The sequence below is a fragment of the Sycon ciliatum genome, chromosome 2, assembly GCF_964019385.1.
Source record: "Sycon ciliatum chromosome 2, ocSycCili1.1, whole genome shotgun sequence".
In the NCBI taxonomy this organism is placed as follows: domain Eukaryota; kingdom Metazoa; phylum Porifera; class Calcarea; order Leucosolenida; family Sycettidae; genus Sycon; species Sycon ciliatum.
Window position 1 is genome coordinate 36,195,706 of NC_088644.1, and position 23,803 is coordinate 36,219,508.

Consider the following 23,803-nt stretch of genomic DNA (forward strand, 5'->3'; position numbering starts at 1 on the left):
AGCGAGCAGCCAGAACATAAAGAACAGCGCACAGTGACAAGTACCGCTGCCTATGTAAAGGATGCTTTGAGAGCGGTGAGAAATTGTTGGACTCGCAAAAGAAAAAAGCAGTTGATTCGCTCACATAACGGCAAATTTGAAGTTTACAATGTACATTTGTTGCTGCGTGTACAGAAATACTGCTCGTGGTGTGTGAGATTTACGGCTTGTTGTTGTTGTTGTTTATTTTACTTCACCAAATGAACAGGCAGAGATGCCTTCTCACCTGCCCATAGGACAGGTTCTCACAGAATGATGAAGGGATTATATGCAAGGGAAAACAAGAAATGATAATAATAATAATTATAACTTATAAGACAGAAAGGACCAAAAGAAGAAAGGGAAAAATTTATATCAAGAACAATTTCATGGAGTCAGAAATAGAAAGACAATAATTTCATGGTGTCAAAGAATAGAAAGACAATCTCATGGAGTCAGGAACACGTGGTTGATTTTATAGACATGCATGCACAAGTGATTGATAGATGAGAAGGTTGGAATTTATGGCAGATAATAAAAGTTTAACGAGGACAAAGTAAGTATATCAATGGCAGAAAGAGCTTTTCGGAAGGGACCAGGGACACGTATCACTCTAAAATCAGAGGGGAGAGCGTTCCAGAGAATGCTTCCCCAAAACATCATGCTCGATCGTACCGCAGGCCCACGGAGAAAGGGAACTTGAAGCAAGTTTGACACTTGTCCCCGTGTGGTGCGCTGATCCTCCGGAACAGTCTCTGGGGCCGTTCGGGTGAATACTGTGACTGTTGAAGAAGGGGCTACAGGAGGAGCTTCTTGACATTGGTTTTCAAAATGGCTGACCTGGGACAGTAGCATGATGTCATCTACCCCCACCCCGCCTTGATCCCGGCCGCAACCCCCCCTCAGCCAAATCCTGGACACGCCACTGCAGGTGGTCTCCTTATCCAAGGTCATTTGGCTGGAAATAGCATCCCTTGGTCCTGGTTTCAGTGGTCTTTTAGAACAGGCGGTCGCCTTATCCGAGTGGTCGCCTTGATAGGTTTTACTTTCTAGTAAGTCAATACTAGTGCTACACTTGACTAGCAATGTACAGTGCATTGTGCTTGTTGAAAGTGGTCATTGCCGGTGACTTCACAGTACCTGTGCTTGCTTCACCGTGTTCGGAAAGCCATCCAAGATCCAACCCATGTCCTTGTCCAGAGTTCTGCCATACAGACACACAGTGAGGAGGTCAAGGGTAACCCACAACAAGCCACATCGCCACACCACCATCAATATTCCATACACAAAGCTTGGACACTATGAGACTAACTCTCTTCTCACCAGATCAAACATATAGAACTAAGCAGTTCAGAAGTTCAGAAGCTTTGCAATTTCAAAACATTTTTCTACAGGAAGGTCAGTGGTTTGCACCAACTATCAGCCATATCAAGAGTACATAACCTCCAAGAGTGTGCAACTCCAGCTATGCGGTCTGCGATGGCAGGACAGTGCTTCACTTCACGTGACAAACTCGTACACATTATTTGCTCCCTATGTACGATGATACAGGGTTGTATGCAACCCTTCTTCGGGTTTGACTCTGCTATGGTCACTTTGCGCTGTTTGCCAGCGTAACCTTATAAGTTATAAAGCCAGTGTCACATGATGTGATACATATGTGCAGTAATGCTATACAAGCAAACAGTGGCTGGCAAGTTTGAGCATTTCCGTAAGTCAACGGCAACTCTGCTTTGTGTAGCAGTTGCGTGTACACCCAAGATTACCGCAACAGAATAGGCACTTACTGAAGCTCCATGGCAAGCAGCTCCATTAGAACCTTGTCTGGCACAGACCATCCGACTGCAAGATATTCCACAATCTTGCGTCCAACAACGGCTCTTGGTGAGAACTGCGCGCAGAAATCAAGATCACAATCCACACCATGGTGTAGAAATGCTGAATTCTGTAATTTCACAAATTTTCGGTATACTTTTATTTTTGGTACTTGCGGTGCGTCTGTTTCACACCTAAAATTTCAATACACCAAACAAACACTAACACACATAATCCAATAGGGAACTGCTTCTCTGTACCTAAAATTTCTGTTCACCTAACCTGGCCTGTTGCCTTCATAATATTGAGCACCAAAAATTTCTGAAATTAGAGCATATTGTTCCAGTGCACTCAAAACGTAATTCGTTGCTTCAAAAACATGGATGCAGCGAATGGGGTTTTCGGTCATTGACCTCTTGGTGGTAGGTCTGATCTGCATGCCTCACATTGTTTAAGAGCTGCATCTGTGCCTTGATCCTAGAGGGCGGTGGCGTTCCTACAGATGCGGAAAGCTCAGTCTAGCAGAATTTCATGTGAACCGTGAATTTTTCGGATCACCCGACATGCAAGCTCAAACAATATAGTTATAGTCACTCGAAGGTCACTCAAGTACAAGACTGAAGTGAGTATTGCCCTGACTTTATTGCCTTGCCGCTCAATGACAGCGGATACTTGGACAGATCTAGCCCATGAGACTGGCTTGCCGGTATAGACAAGGCCTAGGGATACTAAAGTAAGTCACAGCTCTTCCCTTGGAGGCTGAGGAACTTTGCTTGCTGGACAGCATGGCAAGGAAGGCCCTAACTGCAGGTTGAGCTCGCAAGCCTGGTGCTACAAACCTCCACCACCACTTACCACAGGTTGAGGAATGCTGCGGTCTAGTGTTCACCGTGGATCTCGATGACCATGCTCGCATCCCTTTCACCCTGTGGCTGAAGGATCGTGCTGATGTCCCTGCCCTGGCTACTGTCCCTAGAACCACTTTCATGCCAACTGCTTTTCGTTGTCATGTGCTTCGCCTGTGAGAGCATGAATTCCGATGCTACAATTCTTCACTCCCGCCAAGCTATTTCTTTTTAAGCTTTCGGGATGGAAAAAGGATCACAATTATTAAAGAGTGGTTACCGGCATTCGGACCACGCCATGGAGTTCGTCTCACCTTCAACCAGGAGCCGGAGAAGTCAGGATCGATGACTTCAATCTCAGGATCTGCAGGTAGATTGACCAGCCCGTTGATTGGACACACTTGCGAGGTTCCATGCGTGACAACGGGCATGGGCGTCGCAGGAGTTCTGACGGATTCCGGTCGTGATGGAGTCTTAAGCCTGACTGACTTTGACGACTTGGTAGCCACTGATGCAGAACTCTTCAAAGCTTCCTCTTGCGATGGGAGAGCAGCATCTGGAGAAACAGCAACCGATTGTGCTGATGCGTTCTGGAGCTCCGTCCTCTCAACTCGTTCTCGTTGGAATTGCTTGCTTCTCTCTCGCAGGTTTCTCATGGTTGCTGCAAACTCAGCCTTCTGGTCTTCAAATACCTTCACAGCTGATTCCACCAGGTAGTCCATTGTGATGATCTTCAACGGATACTCTGTATTATGGGTGCCGACCAAACACACATACGCACATACACACATGCACGCTCACGCACACATACACACATGCACACATACACACATACATACACACATGAGATCCCACGCACGCCCACGTGCATACACACACACACATACACACACACACACACACACACACACACAACGTTGTATAGATGAGAGCCCGAAGGAAATCTCGGTTCACCCAGCACTCTTCGTGATCTCTTCAACTCAGTATTGTAACAGCGGCTTGTGTCATGATTTCAGAATCTTGAAACGGCGGGGGTAACCGCACGGTAGTTGTTGCATCTTTCCTAAGCCCTGTCCATATATGGCATGTGGTGAGCAAGTTCTTTTCAGAGAATGACAGGGTCCAGTGCAGAAGTCCCATCATGGTTCTGCTGCCGAACGCATCATCTGGACGAGGATTTGATATTACACTGTTCCATGTTTTAGAAAAACCTCAGTCCAGCAATACTTCTACACAGGTCTGCATCTAGGCCTATGGCGAAGAGCCCACCATACAGGCACAGCAAGCTTAAAACATTGTCATGGCGTCAAACAGGCTCTAGCCACTCTCTCACCTTCTCTCACTCTCTTCAATAGTGCCGTTTTCCCGGCAAAGGGCTTGCCCAGGACAACGCCTCGCACACGATGCCGTGGCATTTCAACTTTCGGTGGCAATGCCTCCGGCTTCTTCTGTTTTGCGGCAAGATAACATGAAACATACAATTTGATTTCTATCCGTAGCACACATCGAAGGAACAGAGTCGCAAGAGGTCGAGGAAGAATAGGCGGCTTGGCTGGCTGGGTAGACAGTCATATGGAGGAGGGATGGGTGAACGGGTGGATGGGTGGATGTATGGATGGATGTATGGATGGATAGATGGATGGATGGATGGATGGATGGATGGATGGATGGATGGATGGATGGATGGATGGGTGGATGGATGGGTGGATGGATTGATAGATGGATTGATGGATATATGGGTGAAAGGGCGGATGGACGGATGGATGGACGGATGGATGGATGGATGAATGGAGGGATGGATGGATGGATGGATGGATGGATGAAAACTGCAACGCTTGACTCACTGCCTTGTTCTTATCCTTCGACCAGTCCTCCAAGGCGCGCAAGATGTTCATCATGAGGAAATTCCCCGGCTTGTCGGCCTCAAAGTGCATTATTTTGCGCAGAGCGCTCACTGCATTCGATGGTGCCTCTTCTCCTGAACTTTCAGCATTTGCTTCACTGGCTACGGGTAATGGACTAAACGCCCACTCATCACCGTAGTTCTGAAACGAAATGGAACATTGATACCAAGGTTAGCCCAGCCACATGCTCAATATCGGCATAGTGCCATGAGTATGAAACATGCAAGGAGAGAAAAAATGCAACTAACTGCCCATTTTGGGGTTCGAACCTTGGAATCTATATCCACACAAGCTCTACAAAATAAATACTCCTAACTGTGAAAAATATACATTCTATCAAATACCGTATTAAAGTCTTGTATAAAAGCCGCACTTGAATAGAAGCCGCCCTCGAATAGAAGCGGCAATTTTGGGCCCATCAAATCACACATAAGCCTGGTTTTAGTGTTGACATACATAGAAATACCTGTCTTGTATAGAAGCCTGTCTCATATAGAAGCCTGCAAAATTTCACCAAGAAAGTCATAGAAGCCGCAGCTTTTATACAAGACTTTACGGTAATGCAACTCCTACATTACGTTATGGCACATGCCATTCGCATTGCAACAGCGTACACATGCGTGAGATAAACTAGCCTAAATGTGTTTGACATCTTGCAAGTATAGAGTACTAGCAGCTGCCCAGAGAGTGCGTGGGGATTCTAGTGCATGTCTCTGAAATGAGATATCGATGCGATGCAATGGAACATTGCCATACGTGTACGGCCATACCCTTACCAACTCTACCTTAGCGTTCAGAGTGGGACGGACGCAGCACATGAAAACTACATGGACAGCCTAACACAACACTGAGAACACTAATCCAGACCACCACCCTGTTGCTTCCAAGATCTCTAGAATGTGGGTTCAGTAAGTGTGTGTGTGCCGGATACTGTGAATATCACGGGCGTGCGCATACACTGGGTAACACAAACACATGCTCACCAGGTAATTCTTGCGGTCAATTTCGTTCAACAGCGTATCCACAGCGTCTGACGTCTTCTTGGCTTCCTCCTTTGTTAAGATATGCCAGTCGGTGTCCTGCAAGAAGTACACACGCACTGCCTCATCGAAACTAGAACTGTTGTGGAGAATATCATTTCAAGTGCTTTTTCGCTCCAACTTATATCATTTTTAAAATGGTGGTATTTGGACCAAAAGCACAGGTGTACATATCCTGCTATGTTAGTGATAAACCAAAGTGTCAGTGAGGGTATCATGGATGCAGCTAACGAGGTTTCACTTCCAGTCGGATATTAGTCGTGAGCTGACCATCCCGACCTCGCCGATAGGTGCTGCCTCTGCTACCTGGGTATAATCAGGCATGCTGGTGGCCTGGCACGAGTCTAACTTCTCTAAGCTGGTTGTGTTTCTCAACAAAGTTGTATGGACGGTGGATGCGCGAACTACACTTTTAGTCATTCACAAAGCCCAAGCCCATCCATTGATTCAATTCCGAAGTAAACAAAATTTTGATTCAGTGGACCCCTGAAATAGAACTGCAGGAAGCACCAAACCTGACCAAGTAGACCGCATTGCTTGTTCTGGATAAGCTGCTGCCATTCGCAAACTTACATCCGGTATGCTGTTGGGGAACATTGGCTTTCCGTACATGAAGAGTAGCTTCACTGTTTGCTTCACCAACTCGGGCATATCCCTGCAGACAAAAAGCAGACACAGCATGTCAGATGCCGCCTTTCTGCCGAAGGCAATCAGCTCAGTATCATCAGCGTTCGCTTGAATCCAGTGTGAACCGTTAGAGCAATGGGCAATGGGACGGTATTTGACTTACTGGAACGTTTGCTTCTTCATCTTGGCGTCGCGGATAGCTAGGTCCACTATCTCTCGTGTTAGCTGGTAGAGACAGGAAAAGATGCAAAGAAATAGAGAATTAGGCGCTGCCCTAAGGCTTGGGTGGAGGGGGGGGGGGTGGTAAGGGGCTAGTATGCCCTCTAGATCAGCCAAGTTCTTACATGTAATGCTATCACATGATACTCCTACATGATACTGTACCCTTTTCGCCAGTTTTGGCTACTACTATAATAGTGCCGTGCAAATAGGAAAATGTGCCAAGAGCTGTGGACAGCAACAAGGCCAAGCACAATGAAATGCTACATGCATGTATTTGGGAACAGGCATGGGCATGAATTGTGCAGGCAAACCTGAACCTCTGACCGTTTGCCCGTCACAATAAAGTCTGGCAAGGCCATCATGCAGGAAAACACACTGACTGTTAGTAACCACCGTATCCACCAACATGCGAAGTACTCGATCAAATAAAACGTGGAGTATGCATCCAAGACGTGCTAGAGCTGATTGGCAGTTAGTTGTAGAACGTCAGTACCGTCGGTCAGTGTCGTGCAATGTTATCGAATGAGCTGATTGTCCAGAAACTGGTGGTGTTATGACACTTGTAGTTATTTGGTCCTTTTTTCTTTTCCATAATTATAATCAATCCACCTTACCTTTTTGCAGAATCTGACGTTCTCGTCGTGCTGTTTCATTCTCAGGTTCACGCGATACGATTCAATCTGCTGCACCGCCAGGCTGACGCGGTTCTGGAAGTCCTCGACCTCTCGCTGCAGTTGTCTCTGCCGGGTGAATGATACACAGTACAAGAAGAACACAAATATAAATAACAACATGGTGGGTGCATGGACGTGTGCTCACCATATTTAATGTGGCTCGCGTACCGACGCTGACTTGTATCTGAGTGACAACAATACTCTAAGAGCAAAAACAGCAGGGCTGGTAACTCATTGGATTACGGACTCGGCTAGCCCAGTGAGTCGTGCTTCACCTTCCCACTTTTCTGGACCATAACCTCAGGCAGCATCACTGGAACAGACACATAGCCAGTGAGAGGCACCTGTGGCATGACATCATTCAGCCTGTGGCATGACATCATTCAGCATGTGGCATGACATTATTCAGCCTGTAGCATGACATCATTCAGCCTGTAGCATGACATCATTCAGCCTGTGGCATAACATCATTCAGCCTGTGGCATGACATGATTCAGCATGCGCATGTTTGGGCCAAATGGTCTACATGGTAGGGATCCCAATCCAGTGTCAACCGTGCAGCCAGAGTTGCACCCCCCCCCCCCCCCCCCCCTAATAGGTGGACCAGCTACGCCACTGCTGGTTCTGTATTGGTCATTCATATTCTGATGCCTTTTCTGCAGAGGCCGTGTGTTTGTTTTTTCGTGTGTGTGTGTGGGGGGGGGGGGCTTGAGACAGTCCAAAGACTCAAAGAGCATGTGTATGGCTGATGTGGTCAGTAAGTATGTGCCGTGTTTACCTCGAGCCTCACTAATTTCTCGCTCATAATCTCCTCGTGGCTGCGCTCGCGATACTCCGCACTTGCATTGCTGTAGGCACACACAGTGGAACAGGATACACATTACGGACACCAGTACATGTCATTGATTAGTGTAGTTGGACACGAGCATCCTTGCTATTGTGGCCACACATACACATCAATATTGTAAAGCAACGTGCTGTTATTGGTGTTGCTCTGTGGCACATGCATGCACTCTGTAGTGCATCTACATGCACTCTGTAGTGCATGCATGCACTCTGTAGTGCATCTACATGCTGTTTGGTGTCATGTTTTTAAAGTCTCGAAGTTAATGTGCAGTGTTCCCAGTGAAGTAGTTGGGTTGGGTTACCAACAGCTGGTTTAAACCCAAGCATCTAAGGCCATGTATACGACCTATCCCTTGATAGAACACTACACAGCACACTGGGTTGAGGACTGGCTCAGCAAGGAAATACTGGCAAAAGCCCCCGTTAAACCCAAAGCAAAGTAGATAGAGTCTTCAGCAAGGGGTCCTATTGTGATGTCTGGCCGCTCCTATTTCATATCACGTAAGCTGTTGTGACTGCTTAGTTAAGGCTGCGCTCACACAACAAGTAATGCAACAGTGATCTAGATATCAAGTTGTGCCAATTTCGGCGACAGTAGGTCTGAAATATGAGCAGCTTACTTCATAGCCAGGATGCTGGTGATGGCCTCCTTTGACATCTGCATAGATCAGATGGAGAAGAGGAGAGCATTTCTCACACTAACAGCCTTCAACATGACCTGGAACATGGTCTTGTCTGAAATGGATAGTGGCCGTGAACGGTCACTGCACCCACATGAATTTATGTTCATTGAAACGTTTACAGGACTTTGGGTTGACCTTGGATAATTACAACAAGAAAAGGTGTCTCATGTTCTACTGACTGCACACCCAACCACTGTATAACATGCAACAACTACAACAATGATGTCACTATTCATCTCAATGATGTCACTATCCATCTCAATGATGTCAGTGTATATTATGTCTCAATGATGTCACCAGCAGATGTACATTGTAACTCACCTCCTCCATTCTGTTTTCCACTCGTTCCTGCGCAGCACACTTGACGGATACCCGGCACCTGGTGATGTCCTCCTGGAGAGCCTGGCGCTGGTGACATATACACAACACCAGGTGAAAGTATCCTTCAGGAAATCGCAACAGTAGACATCGCTTGCACCACAGTACCCCGGTAAATGATAGGACAACCGGTGGTGCTGTACAGATCCACTGCAAACTAGTAGTCAGCATAAGCACAACTGGTAAACCGCTGGTTGGCTTGGGTCGTCATCAGTTGGTTTTGGAGCACAAGTATGAACCCGTATCATGAAAGAACTCGATGTTCCTCCCACAACTGATGAATGACTTGGCAGTATTCCGGCTACAATCATGCACTGCAAGACAAACTGGATGGATGTCGTGTAAGTATTGCGGTGATCATGAAGCATGCTCGTTGGTATGAGCCGTGTGAGACTAAAGTAAATGCCCATTATCGGGTGTGATAGTAGCATAACCATATCATCCACGGTACACAGTGACATGCAAACCCTTCACATCACATTGTGCTTTAAAATATATGTATTATCATGTGTATACAACACAGGCATGTGCAAATCAAGTACATTAGCCAGTATATGTATATGACATGCATAAGGGTTAAACACAGCCATAACAAGCTAGCTGCAAGGTACCTGGCTTTTTTGAACCAGATTATGCAAGCCCTCGAGATAGAATCGCCGGTTCCTGATGCTCTCCTGAACAAACCAAAACAAAGGGACAGCAAAACAGAATGATCAGCAGAAACGACACGCAGCCTTGTGAGTTGGCACGTTCCTCCAATCCTGTATCTATCCCCCTATGATAGTCTGAGAATTTACTAGCCACTTCGAAGCATGGTAACAAAAAAGGCACAGCAACGGTAGGCTTCAGGGCACAGCCAAACAAGGCCATGCCACGTGAATCAGCTTCCCTACCCAGCCGAACCCCTAGCCAGTATTACTCCAGCCTTGTTGCCACGGAAGCGTAGGATCGTTGTCAAGAGAATTCATTTTCGTAACAAGCGGTTCACCCGAGATGCATTTGTACTCTTCCGCTACCTTCATTCCGTCTATGTACTGGCACAACAGCAAGGAATGGCTTTTGTATAGATAAAGTTGAAGAGATGCTGTTACCAGCTATGAGTACTGCTCCACATGACAAATAAACGAAAAATGTGAGCAAATTGACATACCGCCTTGTCGGCTCGCTTAGCTTGTAGCTTCTCCTGGATGCAGGCGTGCTGTGCTTCACTCCACTCCTCCGTGTCCCTCTCGACATTGTCCGGGTCTTCCCGCATGAACATTGGCATCGAGCGGCGCCGAGGTCTCAACATCTTCCTGGTTTTTGCCCTCTGTAGGAGACAATAGACACGTACAGAGGTATTGTTATGTTCACAAAACAATAGTGCACGTGTGTGCACCCCCCCCCCCCCCCTCGCCGGTCGAAGCATATGGGCGTGGGGTTGAATTTCAGTTCTCATAATAGCTGATGAGTTCAAATATTTTAACATTCTGGCTGAAGGACCACACATTCAACTACACTGTCATCAATGCTTTAGGGCTATTGCACCACCAGTCAAATGCGAGTAAACTCTACGACTGAAGGCAAAAGGAGAAGTCAAGAAGTCAAGGAACAGAGTAGGCATGTTAACAGTGCATGGATAGAGGCAATGGCTTCCCTGCGTGCACAGAAGACACACGGTGGAGTGACAGAGGAAGAATGAATCCATGAAAACAAAAACCGACACAGACAATTATAGGACACTTGGAATCACATAAAATACCTCATACAGTATATTACCTTGTCCTCCTCTAAGCGCATTTCCAGCATTCTGCTTTGAAGCGTCTCTTGGACACGAGCCTTGTACTCGTCATCTGATTGGGTCGCTGTCACTTCCCCAGTCCTGTTCTTACACTGCTCAAGAGCGATGAGAAGCTGGTCACATTTCAGTGTAGGTCTATCCAGCATGGACACCTTGACGGCGGGAGAGATCTCTTGTGCCGCGTCGATTTGTTCCGACGACAGCGGAGCTTTCGTGTGCCTGTGGTCCTGCCGCAGGAGGTGTGGGTGCACGTACGGGCGACTCTGCTCAAACTGTTCGCTTCTCTGGCGCCGTTCGGCCAGCGCGGCATGCGGCTGCGCTTCTGCTTCTCGACTCTGAACTTGTGACAGGAAAAGCTCCTCTGTTCGGGAGTAGTGGTCAGAGGACTCGCCGAGAATGGCTCTCTTCAGCGGCCTGCGGAGCACAGCCATAGGAGAGAGACAACTAGTCATCAGACCAAACACGCTGTGATTGGCTCATGGCATGAAACCAGCATTGAATCTCAAGGCAGACGTCAGGCGAAATAGCACGTCATAGTACATTTGAGATCAGCGGGAAGAAGATGACGACGTCCACTAATTTAGTATCTGTGCACACGAATCTGCTGTGTGTGTGACTCTGTGTGTCAGCTATGATATCATCTTCTGTGGTTCCATGCCTAGCATGTACGTCTGAACCATCCTGCAAAGTTTGAATGACGTAGGTTGAGCGATCGCTCCGCGAAACATACTTTTTGAAATTCTCTTCATAGTATATCTTCCACCATTGAAATTTCGAATTTCTTCAAAAAAAGTGCTGAGAGGGGTGGCTTGCAACCTCGATATGGTTTGTTCCAGGCATGCTTTGGAGCCATCTTCTGTTGAAGTAGTGGCGAGGATCTGCCCTGCAACTGCTACAACAAAAAATGATTCGATCTGAGAAAGGGTGAGACCGCGAATCTCGGTTGAATATTGAGTATTTCAAGCCTTTTCACGACGAAGATGGAGTTCTTTTTGGAGATGGACGTCGCGGCAAAGGACATGGTGTCCGACTTCTGGCGTCTGGTGAAGCCAGGGATCATTTGTCCAGCCAGGTCGGCAGCCTAACCGTCGGTAAGCTTGTGTTTGGATCCCGTTCTGCTCGATGTGGTAGATCACAAACAATTTGATATCGCACAAATTGATCTCAGCATCGTGCGTACGGTATTTTATATTCAAAAAATCTCAAAGTGTCTCTGTGTGGCCGTCCTATGCCACGAGAAACTCCAATCAGGCTCCTATGTCCTCTGCCTTCATGATTGAATGTCCACTTCGTTTGAACAACGAACACAACAATCGAGGACGGCTTTGCAATGAAAAATACAGCTATACTGGAACTGAAAAAAAGAAGAAAAAACGTGCTCAGGATGAGACTCGAGTACACGCATGCTCTCTCAGCAGGTGAAACGCAAATTTTTGTGAAAAATGCGTGTCGCCGACTGACCAGTAATTTCGCCTGACGTCAAATTTCTGCTGAAATTGTTGCACCTGCACAAGCAAGTACCCGGGAGTATAAGGGGCTGGGTAAGTGCTATGTATGCCAGACATACATGCAGCAACTCAACATAGTGAGCACAGTGCCATCAAAGACAACCTTGGCATAGGATTCTAGTGCATCATTCAAGTTGTGTTAAAGAACAGACCAGTCAGTAAAAAGCAGGTGAATTACCCAATCGTCACTTCATCCACGACGGACTGCTTGGCCATCTCTTCTTCTTCCTTCGCTAATTCTGTTTCCCTCGCCATGCCCTCCACCTTCACTTCATGCTCTTCAAGTTCTTGCATCCACTTCTGTAATGGCAGAATGCAAAACCGTGATAACACAGCATCCCTGAATTCAACATGCTCAGGCATGACAGAAGGCTGATATTCAAAGAACAAATGTGAATGGAATACACGCTTGTGCATCAACTGTACTTTCGGCGAGGAGCTCACATCAACCTTTTCTGGGACGGTTCGTTTCGTTTTAGCCTGTGATCCGATGTCCAGCCAAAAAGCTGTACAACTCTGATAAGATGTGACCCACAGGAAAGTGTACTTCTTATCCTAAGATACTTCGGGTATGGATCAATACACACACTCACACACACTCCAAACAATATCTGTGCTAAGCAAGACTATGTTTCACCAGGGTACGTACTAAGTGAGTTGCAATGAATATCTCAAGCAGTGACATTTGCACCTCACATGTGGAATCTGTGTGCTAAATCGCACAAATAGGGCCCAGACCTTAAACCACACGTATACACACTAGTTCAAACTGACATTGACATTGATCAAGTCATCTTCAGCACTGCTGGCGGTCTTCTCCTGGTTAGAAAACAACAACACACACAACAGGGAAAAACAAAACTTAATCAATGGCCCAGTGGGTTGAGCCTCAAATGGCAGACTATAAGCAGCCAAGACCTGGAATAGCGGAATAACACACTCGCATTACATTCCACACAGTATGTTGCAAGCAGATCTTGGGTAGATACATGCATTGCTTTGACCTTTCAATGTCTTCTTGTTGTTTTCCTTCAAAACACGTATTTTGGAGCAGCTGTCGCCGTTCAGTCCCTTCATGTCGTACAACAAATAGTACGTACCTTGCCCCTGTGGATTCTTCTCAGCCGTTCTCTGTGCTGCAGTTCAACAACACGGTGAGAAGAACAGTCGTACATCGGACCTTGGTGACATTGCAGCACCACTATGCACATACCATCAATACACTGGCACAATTTGTGAATACGATCGTAATCTACGACTAGAGAGCAGGTCTAAAACATGTCATGGCAACCACTCGGATGAGGCGACCACCTGTCATGGCGACCACTCGGATAAGGCGACCCCCTGTCTCAGAAGACCACTGCAGCCAGGACCAAGGGATGCTATTTCCAGTCAAATGACCCTGGATAAGGCGACCACCTGGTATCAGAGACCACGTTTTGAAGGTCCCTTGAGCGGTCGTCTTAGACAGGTTTCACTGCGTAGCTACATGTACACTAAAGATGAGCGCTATGAGCTAGACAGCGATATGTACAATTACTGACGTACATAGGTGTTCTTTGAACTGTGAGATCAAGGAAGATCAGAGTAGGACCCAAGGAGCGCGAGTTGTGATCTACTGACTAATCAAGTGGTGTGCTTCATCTACTGGCTACAGTCAACTTCGCTAATAACGACTGCAAATATAACGACAATTCGCGAATAACGACAAAATGTCCATGCCCAGAGCAAAGTCCCATCCAACTGCAATACATATAACGAGACTTCGGGTATAACGACACTTCGCGAATAAGGACACTTTTTTGATGCCCCGCCGAGTGTCGCTATAAGCGAAGTTGACTGTATATCATAATAACACACATTACCTTCTTGAGTAGTGCGTCAATGCGCGCCTTGTCCTTCTTCTGCTCTTCACTGTCAGTGTGTAGTAAGCACATGAATCACATTCAGCAATTACAATAAATAAAACAAAGTCAAAAATGGCTTGCAAAAGTATTTCAGAAAACCGAGGACAATCAATAACTGATGACTTGAATACAGAATAATCTGTCTCGTAGCGCCAGTCCCTAGAAAAGGCGTTTCATTTGTGAAATATGCACAGTCCAGCCCTTTCCATAACTCCTTCATCTGCCATACTCACAATGATTTCACGGGCCGCTTCGGGAAAGTACCAGCACGAGACACTCCCAGCTTCTCTCGCAACTTTGCCGGGTCGAAATTCAACACTGATCCAGACACCTTGCCCCAGTCATCTGGTTCATCGGCTATTGGATCATGTGCCCACTTCTGCTGGTCGATCTTGGCCAAGCCTTCGAGCCACTCACGGTCAGTGCCACTCGGAGCCAATGGAGGTAGTTGCTCCTGTGGCGTTGCCGATTTTGCTGGCTGTGACAGTTCAGGGGCCCCCAGTTGTGATGGTAGAGTTTGGCCCGGTTGAATCTGCAATGCAAGCAGGGCATCGTCCAGGCATGCGTAGTCCATTCTTCGCATGGCCATTGGCGATGTGAGCAGGGGTTCTGACGTGCAGCATCGCAGATCATCCTCGTCAGTGCGTTGTTTCAGTAGGAGATGCTCGGGCGGTGGTGGTGGTGTCCTGTAAGCTGTTCCGGCATCAGGATGTTGCTCTTGGAAGTGCTGGCGAAGGCGCTGTGTTGCTTGATCGCTCAATGTGGCATCGTTGCCAACAGGAAATCCTTGTACGAGAATTTCAATGAAGGCATTTCTTTCTGAGTCACCCTGAAGATGAGCAGAAACCATCAAACATGCGCATGTGTGCTTGAGTAAGCATTCCAGTGTTAACTGCATGCCTGACTGGGCTGCTGGAGTACATCATGCCTAAACTCATCATGCATTGCTGGTATAGTAAGACCTGGTGTAAGCGACCTCTGGGTTTAGCGCCCACCTGCTCTTAACGACTGTTTTTCCATGGACCGACAGTTCTACACAGAAACTGTGGGACGTGGTTCTAAAGACCACCTGGCTTTAACGACCGCTTTTGCTTGCACCGTGGTACCGTGGGGGGGGGGGGGGGGGGGGGTCGCTTAAACTAGGTTTTACTGTAGTCTGTTGAGCGTGCGATTCGTGTACACTAACATGACCAGTGGACGGCCACAGTGAGGATCCAATCAACCATTCCCAGTACGTTCAATGCAGAGTGTGTCACTGCAGCATCAAGTGTACGAAGGCAGAGTATCATTCAGAATCTGCACACCCACCGGGCACCTTACCAAACTGCAGCGGTGGCAACTGAAATGCGACCCCTGGTTCTTGTGCCCGAGTGCAGCACCTTTTCTAGCTGTCTCTGTTTGCTAGTGTACAAGCTCGTGCTGGGTATTTGCAATGTGAGCGCACCGAGCTGGGGTTGGATATCAGTTGCCACTACTGTACATGTCACTCAACTATACATCCCCTGTTCTCTATTACGGCAACATACACCAGCACACCATATACCAGTGGACCATGTTCAGCACTGCAGAACACTGCAGCGTTTCCTCATGCACACACAGGAAAACACAGATATACACCTGGTAGAGTCCTCACCAATGAAATAGGTCTGTTGCTACTCTGAGCTTCACGACCTTAGTCAATCATCTGGTGACATAACTAAGTTAAGAGCTAGTTATGTTGCTGGATGATTGGCTTGAAACTCAGAGTAGCAACAGACATGTTTCACTGGTGAGGAGTTGGAGGACCCCACTGGACGGTGTGTGCTGGCTATAGTGTGTTTCAGTACTGTCGAGCACTCTGTAGTCTCCATGCGGGACGGGATCCATTCCTCTTCAAAACAGAGGGCCAGCCACTACAGTTCCGCTGGGTGACATCCGACCCAAAGTGAAGGTTTAGCGCCCTCAGCTTACACAGCCCTTGACGCCCTGGAAGTGGTACGAATGCGGCCGTACGTAAACAGTACAAATACAATGATGTAATCAGACGTGACCCGGGGCGCCAGTTTTACACTCTGGGTTGGATTTCACCGAGCGCACTTGTACAATACACTCTGGGTTGGATTTCACTGAGCGCAACTGTACAATACACTCTGGGTTGGATTTCACTGAGCGCAACTGTACAATACACTCAGGGTTGGATTTCACTGAGCGCAACTGTACAATACACTCTGGGTTGGATTTCACCGAGCGCACTTGTACAATACACTCTGGGTTGGATTTCACTGAGCGCAACTGTACAATACACTCTGGGTTGGATTTCACTGAGCGCACCTATACAATACATGTGACACTCACAGCACTAGCTGGACGTCCACGTCCACGTCTGGCATCGACAACGGGCTTTACAATCTGCAGCGCAGTGTACTCTTGGCTAGACTGCTGCTGCTGCTGTGACCGCTGTGATTGCTGCGATTGTGAGCGGCTCGTACTGCGCACAAATACATAGCACGGGACCATACAGAACACCACACAGCAGAAGAAAATGTATGATACTGCTTACATAGCCTGGCTCGATTATTAAGAATGCCACAAGTATTAGACCCCGATTTGGCCTATTATGTCCCGTTGCATTCCAGTATACACAATGAATATGGATAAGGATGAGATGCTTGGCATTGCTTGCATAGTGACCTGTTCCTGCATTAGAATACAGAAACATACAATTGCTCTAGTCATGTTACTGGCCAGGAGGAACAGGAGTCTTGGCTTTCCATGTACTAAATGGACTTCACTCAACACGTCTTGTTTGGCCCATTATTTCATCTGCATTGCAAAGGTTGCAAGAGTGATTCCACTACAGCAGAGCAACATGTTGGAGATGACGGAGGGAGAAAGAAAGAGGTCGAGTAGCTAAAGGTGAGGGCTCACTCCTAACTTTCCTGTTTCTCCTAGGATCCTCAACTAACAGTTATTCACATGATTGTAAAGAAAACACTGTAGATGTCTACAAAAGTATCAGTTTCAATTGAACATTTTGTTTCCTATTCTTACACTAGCCGTGCCATTGCTCCTGGATAACACATGATACTGGAAAAGTTGAATTCATAACGCCAGTAACCGGGCACAAAGTGTAATGTTCTCCCGACGTCCTTAGTACGTGTCGAGAGCACACCAAAATACCAACTCAACACGGTCTCGTTGTGAGGCAAAGAACCCTTTTCATTATCAGTGCAAGAACATGATAGTCGTGAAAGACACATCATACAGCAAGACAGTCGAGGGTACTCCATATCTGGATCTAGTAGAGTACTTGAGGGTACACTACGTTGCATGAGACATCTAGATATGGGATGAATCATGAAAGGGGATACTGTAATGGATAGTCTAGATCTATAAAGAGAAGAGTACAAATAAGAGAAACAAGCATGCACAATGGGTACACACACATACAAGATAACACTACATCTCCCCTTCTTCAAAAAGGAGAAAGAGCATAGCAGTGAAAGTTGGGAAGAGAAAGACAAGACGAGAAGACCAAATAATGCAAAACATTTATGTATAACCCTATCCCTCCCTTCCGCAAAAGAAGAAGAACACACACATACACGCATACGCATGAGAAAAGCGTAGAGAAGAGTAGAGCAACAGAGCAAGAGATGAAAGAGGTAATGGTGATGCGAGTTCAGTGGTAGATCAGAGCAAGAGTTCAGTCAGAGAAACCATAACGATCAGGAGGCATCACTGTACGACCACTACGAGTAATGGTTGTGCCTGCTGATGTTGTACTGGATGTAGGAATGGCTGAGTGTGTAGAAGAGGTTGTAGACGATGTGGTACTTGTTGTCGTAGGTTGTGGTGGACGCGGTGGTGTTGTATCTGGTGCTGAAGCTGCTTTCGGAACCTGCGCAACCGGAGGTGCGGACGGCAAAGCAACATTGTGTCGACGGTTGCGACGATATTCACCCGAGGGTGTAGACACAACATATGAGCGAATGGCGGGTTGACGGAGTACTGTACCAGTCTCATGGCGATCCGTGAGATAGACTGGTTGCTCAGCTTGTAGAGGCGGCAGAGAACGAGTACGGTGCCGATCGTTGTAGTTGCTGGTTTGCCGGGCCTTGAGAGCTGCATCGGCAGCGGCAAAGTCAGATGTCGAAATCAACTGAGGTTGCAGTTGCGAGCTGGACACGGGGACACGTGAACGGAGTTGTCTACCCATTAGGAGCTGTGCAGGACTGTAACCGGATTCCAGAGGAGTATTGCGATACATGAGCAACGCACTGTACCAATCTGGAGAGGCAGTGAATAGATGCTTGACGGTTTTAACGGATCTTTCGGCGAGACCATTAGCCTGCGGATATAGCGGAGAACTGGTTACGTGCTGGAATGAGAACTCCTCGGCAAATCGACGGAACTCCTCAGACGCAAACTGTGGACCGTTGTCCGACATCAATGTCTCGGGAATACCGTGACGGGCAAAGATACTTTGCAGGTGCGTAATTACAGCCTTGGATGATGTTGACGTCAGCTGGACGACTTCGATGTAGCGAGAGTAGTAGTCTACCAGTAGGAGAAAGTCACGCGAACCAAAGTGGAACAGGTCAGCAGCTAGACGTTGCCATGGTAGATCAGGGAGTGTTGTTGGGATGAGCGGTTCAGCTGGTTGAGTGTGCATGCTGGTGCACGTCGAGCAATTTGCAACATACAGCTGAATATCCGAATTGATGGAGGGCCACCAGACAGAGTTGCGGGCAAGACGGCGACACTTGGCTATGCCCTGGTGTCCAGTGTGGAGCCGTGACAGAATGTCGTCGCGATGAGATGCGGGAATGATCAACCTGTCGTTGTAGAGTAGCAGACCGTCATCGGTAAGTGTGATGTGTGCCCGGTGTTCTACGTATGGTCGAACATCAGAAGGAGCGTCGGATGAGTGTGGCCAGCCGTCAGCGCAGTAGCGAGCAAGCGACTCACACACTTGATCAGACTCTTGCCACTCAGCGATGTCATCGAGGCGTTTAGTTGTTGCAGGCAGACAATCAACGGCGTAGTCGACGAGCGCTGCTGTCTCAGCTGCGAGGAGATCAACATCTTGGCTGTCGACTTGTTCTGATGAAACAGGTGCTCTGGAGAGAGCGTCAGCAATGGCGAGATCCTTGCCTGGCACGTGAACAATGCGGAAATTGAAACGAAGGAGCCTCAGACGGAAACGGACAATTCTAGGCGGTAGGTCGTCTAGAGCACGGCTGCCTAGAAGCGGGATGAGCGGCTTGTGGTCGGTCTGGATCGTAAACGGCTTGCCAAGTACGAAATGTTCGAAACGATCGCATGCCCAAGTAGAAGCAAGAGCCTCTTTCTCGATTTGAGAATAGCGGGTCTCAGCTGGTGTCAGAGAACGGGACTGATATGCAACTGGACGAATGGAGCCGTCAGACTGCACCTGGAGGAGGACTGCTCCCAGGCCGAATGATGAGGCGTCTGCAGATATGATCGTATCCAGGGTAGTCGAGTACATCGCCAGTACTGGATGCGAACTGAGGGCTGACTTGATCGCGTCGAATGCTGCTTGGTGCTCCTCGGTCCAGGACCATTCCTGGCCTTTGACCAGGAGAGCACGCAGTGGTTGAGACATCGTTGCCAGATCAGGTACGAACTTTCCCAGCTGATTCGCCATGCCAAGGAAACGACGTACTGCTGGGACATCCGTGCAGGGTTTCACTTTCTGGGGATCAGGGTGGATGCCGTTGTCGTCGAGGATGTGTCCCAGGAACTTGACTGAACGTTGGTGGAAAGCACACTTGTCTGGGTTGAGTGTGATTCCGGCTGATGAGAGACGCTGTAGGACTGCATGCAGATTCTTCTCCTCCTCGTGTTCGTCGTCACCGAAGGTTAGAACGTCGTCAATCATGCAGATTGTGCCTGGCAGGTCGCTCGGCAGGTCAGACATCTGCTTCTGGAAGTACTCAGGTGCAGAGGAGATGCCAAACGGGAGTCGTCGAAAGCAGAAACGACCGATGGGCGTAATGAATGTTGTTAGCAGTTGAGATTCCAGCGACAAGGGGATCTGGTGAAAGCCCTTGTTCGCGTCCAGCTTCGAGAAGACCTTGGCTGTGCCGAGGCGAGCAAGCAGGTGATCGGTTGTTGGCATGATGTGACGTTCCCGTCGGATAGCCTGGTTGAGTCGGGTAAAGTCGCCACTTAGCGTTTTATCGAGAAAATTCCATCGCTAACTCAAGAAACATTACTACTGTTCCATTGCTTTGCTCATCTGTACTAGAGAAACGAAAGACGGTGGTCGGCAGTAGGGTCGTTAAGCTTTGTGTCCACCAAGTGGGAAACTGTTGCAAATCGTTAAACTTTTGACTCATTCCACTTTCAACTCTTACCGTAGCTACATTGTACTTACCTTTGGCGGGAGAGGCCATCCCTAGCACTGTATCCAGCAGCTAACTCGGACAGCGATGGTGTCTTTCGTGTTTCCATCGAGCTGCCTCTCTGCTGCATTCTTTCTCGCTGTATCTCTGGCAAATGATCGTACACTCCGGGCAGCTCGGTTCTACTTGTGTGGCCGCCCGATGCCATGGATGATCCTTGCTTCCGGTCAAACGTACGCTGGAGGCGATCGTGAAGAGTTTCCTGTTGACGAGGCGGCACTCGTTCTTGCAGTTTCTGTGATTGCGTCATAGAGAACACACACCACGTGCGTGCGCGCACACACACACACACACACACACGCACACACCCATGTGCACACACACACACACACGCACACACACACACGGTGCATGCACACTTCGCCTCCGCGTTCCTTGCAATACGACTGATAAACGTTCTTCACACACACTTTTAGCTCGGTGCAGAGACCAGTCGACCAGTGTCAGCTCTACACTCTAGCTAGCTACCATGCAGATTCGGCTAAGATGGAAGGAGGAAATCTAGGCTGTGCCCTGGCTACACACATGCATCCTCTCACCATCATCCAGTCCAAGGATTTCAGGTCACCAACTCGGGCGTCTCCATCAGCTCCGGCTTCTCGTTTCTTGTGCTGCACGAAGTCTTGATTGAAGACGGGTCCTCTCGCCGGACGACCTTCAAACATGAACTTCAGCTCCACGAGTAGATCGATAGCGGCCTGCTGGTTGCCCTTGATCAGAGCAGCAGCCTGGAGTGGGTGGCAACAAGTGTAGAACGTGAAGATAGTTTTTTTGTGAACACTGCCATCTTCATATGCGAAGGCTCCACTGCAGCCAATTAATCATGTCCCAATCTCCTTCTGCACCACCACGGTCTTTACACTACAATCGTAGTAAATATCTCTCCAAATCTTCACCGTGGATCTTCATCAGTGAGCAAACACTGCGTTTCCAGGCCAGTCTAGCAAGTTTTAAAGTATCCTCCTGATGTAATGCTATTGCTGACAAGACTCTGTGCTAATGTAACACACGCTGACAGTCTATCGACGCAGTTGCAGCATACCTCCAGGCAACAAATGCATTGCTTAGCAATGTATCAGAAGTCACACTCTCAGGCTGGCTTTGTTCCATTGGTAAACCAACTGTCTATTACATACAGTTCAGCAGGGACTTACTGCTGCTTGTAATGCAAGCACTTACAGCATCAGGAGTGATGTCCAAGCGGAGAATTCTGAAAATTGGTTCCAGCATTCGATAGTTGTGCAGGGCGATATCGTTGGATCTAAACCAGGTGCAAAGTGTAGATGCATCAATAGACATGGTTAGCATTTTACCGTTCACGCTAAATCCAACGGCACTCGTACCCAACACCCAAAACACCGTCGGTTTGGCATGGTTTCGACGATAGAAAGCTCTGTTTAGCGGGAGAACGAAACAGTAAGATTTCAACTAGGGTGACGTCACAAGTCGATCGCTGAGTCAGAAACCGAAATGCTAACCATGCATTGAAAACACACAAAAACAGTACAGGTCGACAGTCGAAGTGAGCGTGAACGGTAAAAATGCTAACCATGCCTAATGACAAGAGTAAGAGTAAGTTTCCAATGGAATAGACGTAAGTATGGTTGCCGGAGGATGCACTGTGTGATTGCCAATGGCAATGGATAGTTTATTTGTCCAACAGGTGGGAGTTGCGGGAAAGCTATCTAACATCTAATAGAAAATGCATGCCTAGGACTTTGGATCTTGATTGACCGTACTGAAGTATTTTTGTCTGCATGACCAAGCTGGTAGTTTGAGTGTACATGTATGAGAAAAGTTGCAGTGTAACGAGCGAGTGTGCGGCTGCTATAACACACTAAGAGAGCTAGAATGCAACTGACTCACCTTCCTTTGCGAAACTTCTTGAACTCGCCTCTTTTCTGCAAATATACATACAAACACACAGGACATGCGCTATGTGAACGCCATCGTAAATGCTTTGCACGGAATGGGAAACCCGTGCTTACGATATCAATCCATACCAAACACTTACAATAATAATAATAAAAGTAGAAAGGAAAGGACATATGGAAACGAGTTAAGAGTAACTCTCCACCACTGTAACTAGATACTATATACAGTCAGAAAGTGCAACCACTAGGCACAAAACTGACAGAGTATTGAGACATTCGACGTCCTGACACCTAGCTTCAACACATCTCCGTAGCGCTAACCGACAGCCTTCCAACTTGGAAGGTTCAAGGTTATGGAAAGACCAAAGAGGGGAATGTCTCGAATGTCTCAATACTCTGTCAGTTTTGTGCCTAGTGGTTGCACTTTCTGACTGTATATAGTATCTAGTTACAGTGGTGGAGAGTTACTCTTAACTCGTTTCCATATGTCCTTTCCTTTCTACTTTTATTATTGGCTCAATACCCGAGTTTCAAATAATAATAATAATAATATTCGCGGGATCCGCGTCGGCATCGCTTGAATGTTCAGAAACACACAAACTAGCCTTCGCATCCGCAGGCCACCACCATGCCTATTAACCTTAGTGGCGAATGCAGACCTCACAAGTGAGTCAGGGGAGAGGAGGTTAGTCTCTCAACCAATCGGGCGTGTAACGGCCCATAACCCTGTAAACTGCATCCTTGTTATTCTCACTCCGAGCTGTGAGTACCCAGTTGACTGTGGGTGTCGGCGCAGTTCAGCACGCGTAAAAATTCTTTTTACACGCTCCCTGCTACCAGCGCGGGTCTTGAACTTGGGACCTCATGATTCGCAGGCAGGCCTGCAAACCAATCGGCCATATGCGTTGGTTGGGAAACACTTACAATGATGATGTAATGGAATGACATCATCGTAAATTTGTTGTATGTATTGGTAAACATGCTCTTGTGATGTCACTCCATGCCAAAAAACTCAGGTAATGATGTTATCGTAAAACCTCCAGGCCTGCCGGAACCGGTCCGGTTGGTTAGGTTATGACCGCCGGGATCAAGTTGTTGGCCACCAACATGTGCTAACTGCTGCGGAGGGCATGTGTACTAGTACCCGCCGTATCATACACCTCTACAAGCACAATGATGTGGAGTCAGGAACGTTCCATTCTTCAAGGCACTTTGGGTGAAGTAACTGTGCTCGTTCTACATGACATGAATTATTTTTAGGTGTATGCAGGG

General features: G+C 47.6%; 1 protein-coding gene across 1 annotated transcript in view; it reads right to left on the bottom strand.

Moving 5' to 3' along the window:
- Window positions 1–23,803, bottom strand: part of LOC135809867 (sperm flagellar protein 2-like) — a 54,423-nt gene that overhangs the window by 28,068 nt on the left and 2,552 nt on the right. Inside the window, exons 3-27 of the mRNA XM_065323307.1 lie at window positions 22,524–22,558; window positions 21,837–21,918; window positions 21,197–21,385; window positions 20,630–20,892; window positions 16,582–16,714; window positions 14,481–15,076; window positions 14,206–14,254; window positions 13,441–13,476; window positions 13,115–13,159; window positions 12,519–12,640; window positions 10,811–11,246; window positions 10,203–10,361; window positions 9,664–9,726; window positions 8,996–9,082; window positions 8,612–8,649; window positions 7,924–7,993; window positions 7,086–7,211; window positions 6,413–6,474; window positions 6,196–6,277; window positions 5,566–5,661; window positions 4,523–4,723; window positions 4,012–4,126; window positions 2,993–3,423; window positions 1,806–1,909; window positions 1,159–1,222 (exon numbers count right to left, since the gene is read on the bottom strand). Coding sequence (XP_065179379.1) covers window positions 1,159–1,222; window positions 1,806–1,909; window positions 2,993–3,423; window positions 4,012–4,126; window positions 4,523–4,723; window positions 5,566–5,661; window positions 6,196–6,277; window positions 6,413–6,474; window positions 7,086–7,211; window positions 7,924–7,993; window positions 8,612–8,649; window positions 8,996–9,082; window positions 9,664–9,726; window positions 10,203–10,361; window positions 10,811–11,246; window positions 12,519–12,640; window positions 13,115–13,159; window positions 13,441–13,476; window positions 14,206–14,254; window positions 14,481–15,076; window positions 16,582–16,714; window positions 20,630–20,892; window positions 21,197–21,385; window positions 21,837–21,918; window positions 22,524–22,558 — 3,684 coding nt within the window. The remainder of the gene's footprint in view (window positions 1–1,158; window positions 1,223–1,805; window positions 1,910–2,992; window positions 3,424–4,011; window positions 4,127–4,522; window positions 4,724–5,565; window positions 5,662–6,195; window positions 6,278–6,412; window positions 6,475–7,085; window positions 7,212–7,923; window positions 7,994–8,611; window positions 8,650–8,995; window positions 9,083–9,663; window positions 9,727–10,202; window positions 10,362–10,810; window positions 11,247–12,518; window positions 12,641–13,114; window positions 13,160–13,440; window positions 13,477–14,205; window positions 14,255–14,480; window positions 15,077–16,581; window positions 16,715–20,629; window positions 20,893–21,196; window positions 21,386–21,836; window positions 21,919–22,523; window positions 22,559–23,803) is intronic.